Below are 7,368 nucleotides of genomic sequence, written 5' to 3' on the forward strand. Positions count from 1 at the left end.
TTCCAAATCTTCCGTAGTATAGTCGTCAGGCTACGCACCCGGGTATCACCATCATCATCGACAGCTGACGCCCACCAGGGCGTCACCACCTTCTTTGAAAAAGGGGGGCTGCAGAACATCTGGGCCAGATTCTGACTGGGCAACAATAGCGTGAAGTGGCGTGGAAAATATTTTCATCTTTGTGGTAGACCAAAACGAAACGGACCGGGTACAAACTCTGGAAGCAACAAACTGGTGTCTAGATCCAATATTGCAACTCTCTCATCCCGAATCGTTCTAGCGACCATCTGTATGAGATGGTACGACAGTCGAAGCTACAATCAAACTGCTAAAACACATTGCACCCACGAACCACAATAAATGTCCATATTGCACTGGTCTTCGTGCAAAGAATGGAATCACGTTAAACTGTGAAGCAAGTGTACGTGAAGATAAACATGTTTCCCCTTCAGAAGCGAATGAGGATGAGTTATGTGCAGAAGAATAGTGAGGCTAAGTTTATCCAGCACTCACCCGACCAAACTGGTCCAAAGTATCCATCTGCCTCGTGAACGATGCCAACAAGGGCTGTGGACGAAACAACACCTCGTCGGTAGGTGGCTATTGGGCCTGCGCTGAGCATACATACCGGTGAGCTGTGCTCCAGGGATGACGACTTACTACCCAGGACTCAGTTACACGACAACTCTTTCCTCAGTCGAACGTCTGCAACCTTAGTCATCATGCCGACAAACCAGATGGAAATTCTGAAGACCTTCGGACCACAATGGCAGGACTTTCACTGCAAGAGGAGTATTATCTTCGGTCGATTTGTGGACATAAATCGCAACTTCAGTAGACATGAGGGAGTTCCAGTAGAGCCATTTTCTCGCATCCACAAAAAGATTCCACCAACAGAATCTGGTTAGACGAATCGTACTAGTCACAGTTATCTGCATGCCACCAAAAATCACCGCGTATCCTGTTCAACAAGAGAGTCACCCGTGGTACATGTGACAAAATATCAGTGACCGAAAAGCAAGTTTTGTAGCAAGTAGCATATGGCGTTTAATCTGAAGAATAATTAGGATATTTTGTACATGAGCCTAGAAGGAGCTCGGCTTTGCGGATGCACTCGGAGACGACAGGGTCAGTTGTATAACCATTTTCAGAAAACGACGCTATGAGCTTGTCTTGTACTTCATCGATCTCTGTGATAACCGCTTCAATGGCCTCCTTGTGTTCCTGAAGTGAAAATTTGGCGCGCACCATCAAACGACCCCGGAGGGTTGCAATTTTGCTTGCCATTCTGAATCCTTCATGAACCCCGCACTCAAACTGTAGCTGTAATCGTTGTTCACGAGCGGCGAATATAGCATCACGCTCCGCGGACAATTGAATGACTTGTTTGCGTTGCAACCAGTCCCTGGAGCCGAGAACCAAATCGGCTTTGTTATCCTCAGGTGAAGAATCGAAAACATCATCCATGCAGTAAAAAAAGGACCTGAATCACTCGTGTCTGAAAAGCCCTCAAGGAACACCTTGGATATCCGCCTGTAAACAAAAAGCACGAAAGTTTAGCATCTCAAGTGGTGACAGGTGGTTCTTTCTGACCACACATGAGCCCAATTAGAGGATGAAAGCGAACAAGTCTTATAATAAAGTAAATGTGCAATATTTTATGAAAACCAAAGCACGTGAGTGGAATCATAGTATAGGGTTTCTGTGGGTGTATCCTGTTATAAGTAATACTCCTTTTGGAAAAATTTAACGCATTCATGTTGAAGTTGCCATATCAGGTTTCATAAGCCCCACAAACACCTCTATTACCAGGCCAAGTGAACACGAACCCTATTTCGCCAGGCCCACCTATTCATCACGGGGAAAGATGGCTCAGCGGTTAGAGCGAAAGCTCTGTGGTTCGAACCCAACCTCTACTTCTTGACTTCCCCTGTCTAGGTTTGGGCAACCTGGATTCCGTGGCACCATTTGAAGCGCAGACGCTATTTGAGGCGAATGTGTTCTAACACAAAACCAGCTCCGTCACTTGAAAGAAATAGCCGAAGGTCACATCCCAGGTCTAATTGACTAGTCAGTTAAGGAACGGAGAAGATACCCAAAATTCCGCTACCGGGACAGGAGACCATAGGAGAATCTAGCATCCGAAGGTAAAGCCTAGATAATAGAAGTGAGGAGCTTTAATGCTGTAAGGAAAGCAAGTCATTCTGAAAGTTGTCAGTCTCTCTCTTTGCAACCTCGAGTGTGTGGATTTGTGCAATATGCAGCCGCATATGCTTGCGTAGAATCGGTCTTGTGGACAACCAGCATACTCACCAGTCCATCTGCTAAACAAACCTGTAACGGGCGTAAATCTGCTCCACTATCTAGTAATCACTGGCCTGACATTGTCATACTAGGGACAACGGCGCCATAAAAATACGGTCAACGGAATACCATCAGGTTGTTTATGACCACCTTGAGGGCGTGTTAACTGGTGGTCCCCGATAATATTTGCACGATGCCATATTAGCGCACGTGAGGCAAGAGGCTTGGTTTAGTGGAAGTAAAAGATCTATGACAAACAAGTAGCTGATGCCGATGGACATTGGTCAGTTGATGGCGCTTGACATGCATCTGTGTAACTGCAGTCATCGGACTGCATGCAGTTGAATATGTTGCTACGTGCGAGCGTCCTCTAGAGCAGTAAACCTCACTGAATTGGATCGGGGGAGATGCGTCTAGAGCCATCAGCTTCCTAACCATTATGGTATAATAATAATACTTACTTTGGCTGTTTTGCGCCATAACGGTGGCATCATCCGCTATTTTCTCAAGGCTCCAGTGGAATACCACAATTCTACCAGATAAACCGGCGTAACAATACTTGTCAGAGAATGTCTGGATGAACATGTAGGTGGCCATTTGTGCTTTAATCTTAGCATGACAGCAGGTACTGGAAAAGAGTTGCCTTCAGCAGATATTATCTCCAAATGAAGAACCTTACGTAGATAATTCATTCATGCGACAGCTCACTATTAGCTCGGATTTCAGTTACGATGTCGCCATACAGGGCCATGAGCATGATCACGCTTTTCAATTACCGCAAACCTCATCAAGTGCTTCCATAATCTGTCTACATCAGTGGAGTCATAAACCGCACGTATATCTATGAAAACAAAATGGTTGGTTGGTGATAGAAAGGAGGGTATCCTATAAACTAAGAATAAATAATAGGCAGATTTGTCAGCATCCAGCTGGGAGTCCGGTTTGGTATTCAAAAGCATAATCTTCATGACCGCGACAAAACCTTCGGAAGCTGGCAGTTAGAAGTCAATGGATGTAAGACTAATCCCTCTGTGGTCAGCCCAATAAAACTGACACCCGGAAATAGTCAGACAGATTGCCAGAACAAGCGCTCTCCTCAAGGAGTATCTTTCTACCTGCGCTGATGAAACTGAAGCTGGTGAAATTTCCGAACTGCTGTGAACAGCGATTGAAAACCAGCTAACTAGTACGACGCTTTTGGTAGGCTGCAGTGACACTTACAAATGTTATTTGAGCAGTTACCAAGCAATCAATACTGTCGTTTCTGACAACAATTTATGATCCGAGAAGCATGGCAGCTCCAGAAGTCCTCATCGCCATATTAGAGACGAAAACAAGCGTCTCCCCACCCAACCGACAACAGCATCTAGACTGACGTTATCGTCCAATCATAACTTTTCGGTGCCTGGCTGTCACACTGCTCGAAGATAGCACGATAGCTGAGTTACTGTCAGATGCCAAACCCTAGGTGGGAGCAGTCAGTCAGGAAACTAACCGTTGATTATCTGCGTACATGCCTGCTATAACTCATACCATAAGAAACAGTTCTTACGCCACCTTGAGTGTCCTGTTACGTTGAAATAAAAGCTTATATGTCGCTGTATATTACTGTTCAGCTGTAGTACCCTTTCGGTGCCTAACTGCCATGCCACCCGAAGGAAGCACGAGGGCTGGGATAGTCACAGGTTGCCCAAGCCAAGACAGAGAAAGTCGAGTAGTTGCCGGAGATTTTAGCGCACAAAAAGATCGAAAATCGTCCAGCTGTAACAAACTTCCGGTGCCTGGCTGCCATGCTACCTTAAGGAAGCATGGCGGCTTGGATACTGCCACGTTGCCCCAGCCTAGACAGGGGAAGTCGAGAGCCAGAGGTCGGGTTCGAACCACGGACCTTCCGGTTAGTAAATTCGCGCTCTAGCCACTTGAGCCATCTTGCCCCTGTAGCGGTCGCCCAATCTGAGTTTATCCGCGTCCACTGTCTCCCTTGTGCTTTGTTTTATTCCACATACCACAACGTGCATCACGAAACATCGTGACATGAATCCGGCCTTTGTGTCGAACCCCCTCTGTCACTGTACTCGTGAGGGAACCTGCCAACTCCTCAATGCTAGCACCATCAGGAGGAGTACGTAGCCTCGTTGGTGAATCGGCCCGATCGTCTAAAACTAGCCGGCCCACACAGGCCATGACAGCTAAGCTTCGAGTGGTCGAGCGTTAAGTGGGCTTCGTACGTGAAGAAGTGGACGTGCGAGATATGGCGTCAGAAAGGACCACTACGGAGTTAGCCACCACGCGTTAGAGGGCTTTGGCCCCACGGAACGCTTCGTTGGTACTGGAATCCATTCCATTGTAGGTATACACCAACCGCAGAACTGGGAGCGATGGGCCAGTGGTTGGAGCGCAAATTTACTGACCGGAAGGTCCGTGGTTCGAACTCGACCTCTGCCTCTCAACTTCCCTGTCTAGGCTTGGGCAACCTGGCAGTATCCCAGCCCTCGTGCTACCTTCTGGTGGCATGGCAGTTAGGCACCGAAAAGGTGCTACCACTGAACGATTTCGATTATTTCGAGTTACAGAACTAAATTGACCACTGCCGATGATGTAGATCAACAATTTACTGCCTTCTCTTTTGGAAAATATGTGTAGACTCCGGCAGGCACTCGCCTGGGTCACAAGCGATGGATAACTAGCTTCGCAACTAGGACGTTTTCACAGGCTTAAGTCGAAAAACTCATCAGAGCCATCATCTGAGGTCTTACAAGAGCTCTACATTCGGGTGTCGATTGGCACTGGAATACCCAAGGTCGTTTTTCGTTTGAGGTACTACATCGCCAGCTTCCCGACAACATGGGGTTACTGAACCCATTTCCAGGAGGACTAATATAAAACTGTGCCCCTTTTGTCAATTTTATCCCAATAGTCCACTAGTAACCGTTAAGCAGTAACACCCTTTCGGTGCCCATCTGCCATGCCATCCGGAGGATGGCATCTTAAATCTCGACCGTTAAGCACCCCTTTTCGGTGCCCATCTGCCATGCCATCCGGAGGATGGCATCTTAAATCTCGGAGAAATATCTCCGCCTGTCCCAACGATAATTCAAACCGGCGAATTATCAGGCGTCAAGTGAAAACCCGTGAAAATCAACCACGAAGTCCGATGGGCACGGAAGGCTATGGAAGTGGAAGAGTCTAAGAGTGCCCGGAAAGTGGGAGGAATATTGGTGTTGATCCGTCTGACCGGTTCAACAAAGCCGCCTGTGAGCGAAACCGACAATGATCGAACCGGATGGATGGACCACACTTAATAAGGGTTAATACACAGAGCAATAAACTTTAGGTGGGTTCCACTTTGAGCGGAATTTAGGCCAACCATTGTCCAGTGAGTACAAATCTCTCATCTTCCTCCTGTCGGAGAGATGGTGGTAAATTGGGTCTCATGCTGAATTCTGGAAGAAACATTTTATTACTATAGTTTTTTATGCCATGGACGCCTCTTTTTGTGGCCTCATAGCAAACAGACCAATGGGGGGAATCATTAGTGCAATCGACAATACAACATCAGTGTCCAACACCAACGTTGTCTAGAGCCCTTGTGCTTCCGTCTGGTAGCACGGCAGGTAGGCACCAAAAGAGATGTTACGGCTGAGCGATTATCTTACTTTATCTTTACTATTCATGCCAGTAATAAAGGAAGTGCGCCCAGTCGTCCGTAGAACAACAAATACCTTTCAAGTTGATTTCTCATGGTGAGGTCAGAAGGACATGTTTGGAAGAGTTAGATACCCAAATCATTTTGGCACCTATCCTCGTGATGTCTTTTGGTCCTTTCTCACCATGCACGAAAAAGACGTTCGCTGAGTCCCCTCCGAATGATATATGGACGCACTTTTCGTCATTCAGAGTAAGGTGCCAGTCCAACAGCTACTGATTTGCAGCGTCTACGTCCGTTTGGAGGACACTGACGTCTGAACTCCAGGATTTCAAGTCGTCCACAAAGAGTAGATATGGACTTGCGAGGACATCTGGAAGATCGTTGACGTAGATCAGAGACAGAAGTGGTCCCAAAACAAAGCCTTGATAAACTCCAATGGAGACCGGTACTGGAAAAGGGTAGGCCCAGTCTACTTTGACTTGGAATGTTCTGTCTGACAGGAACGCCTTAATCGAGTGGCATTTCCCCATAAATCCCGTAAGACTGGAGTTTGTGGAGCAACAGAAAGTGTGGGACTCGATCAAATAATTTTGAGAAGTCAAAAAATATGGCAACCGACGAGTCCCTCGTCATTAGCTTGGGTTGTTTTGTTCAGAAATACGAGCATATTTGTCACGCAAGAACGGTTTGCGAGGAATCCGTGTTGAACTGGGGATATCAAGTTGCGGGCGGTGAGGTGATTTAGGATGGCCCGCTCCAAAATGCGTCCAATTACTCTGCACGGCACGCTAGTAAGGCTAATGGGTCTGTAGCTGCCGGACAGTAGGCAGTCACCAGCTTTCTAGATTCGCTTGACAATCGCTTCCTGCCAAGCAGAGAAAGGGTTACCTTCGTCAAGCGATTGACGAAACACCTGGTAGAAATGCTTTGCCACTGTAAGCGGAATCCGTGTGAACTGGGGATATCAAGTTGCGGGCGGTGAGGTGATTTAGGATGGCCCGCTCCAAAATGCGTCCAATTACTCTGCACGGCACGCTAGTAAGGCTAATGGGTCTGTAGCTGCCGGACAGTAGGCAGTCACCAGCTTTCTAGATTCGCTTGACAATCGCTTCCTGCCAAGCAGAGAAAGGGTTACCTTCGTCAAGCGATTGACGAAACACCTGGTAGAAATGCTTTGCCACTGTAAGCGGCGTGTCCTTCAGGATTCTTAGACGGACTTCGTCCGGCCTCAAGGCGCGGGACGGGTTTGTCTTATGCAAGAGTCGACGAGTGTCGATTAGAGGCCTTTCATATATATGCCTTGACAAAATCGGGTTTGACGAGGTCTCGAAACCTACGTTGGAAACGTGAAGTACATCCATTAACTGCGTTTACATTTCGCGTCTTTTAACTACGCTTCGGACTGCAACTCGAGT

General features: G+C 47.3%; 1 protein-coding gene across 1 annotated transcript; it reads right to left on the minus strand.

Annotated features, from left to right (window-relative positions):
* Positions 1-1,047: 1,047 nt before the first annotated feature.
* Positions 1,048-1,467, minus strand: T265_00141 (hypothetical protein; the record flags this gene model as incomplete). Its single annotated transcript, XM_009163798.1, has 1 exon — positions 1,048-1,467. The coding sequence occupies one exon, from the start codon at positions 1,465-1,467 to the stop codon at positions 1,048-1,050; it is 420 nt and encodes a 139-aa protein (XP_009162062.1).
* Positions 1,468-7,368: the final 5,901 nt, after the last annotated feature.

This window comes from Opisthorchis viverrini (genome assembly GCF_000715545.1).
Source record: "Opisthorchis viverrini unplaced genomic scaffold opera_v5_1, whole genome shotgun sequence".
Taxonomy (NCBI): domain Eukaryota; kingdom Metazoa; phylum Platyhelminthes; class Trematoda; order Opisthorchiida; family Opisthorchiidae; genus Opisthorchis; species Opisthorchis viverrini.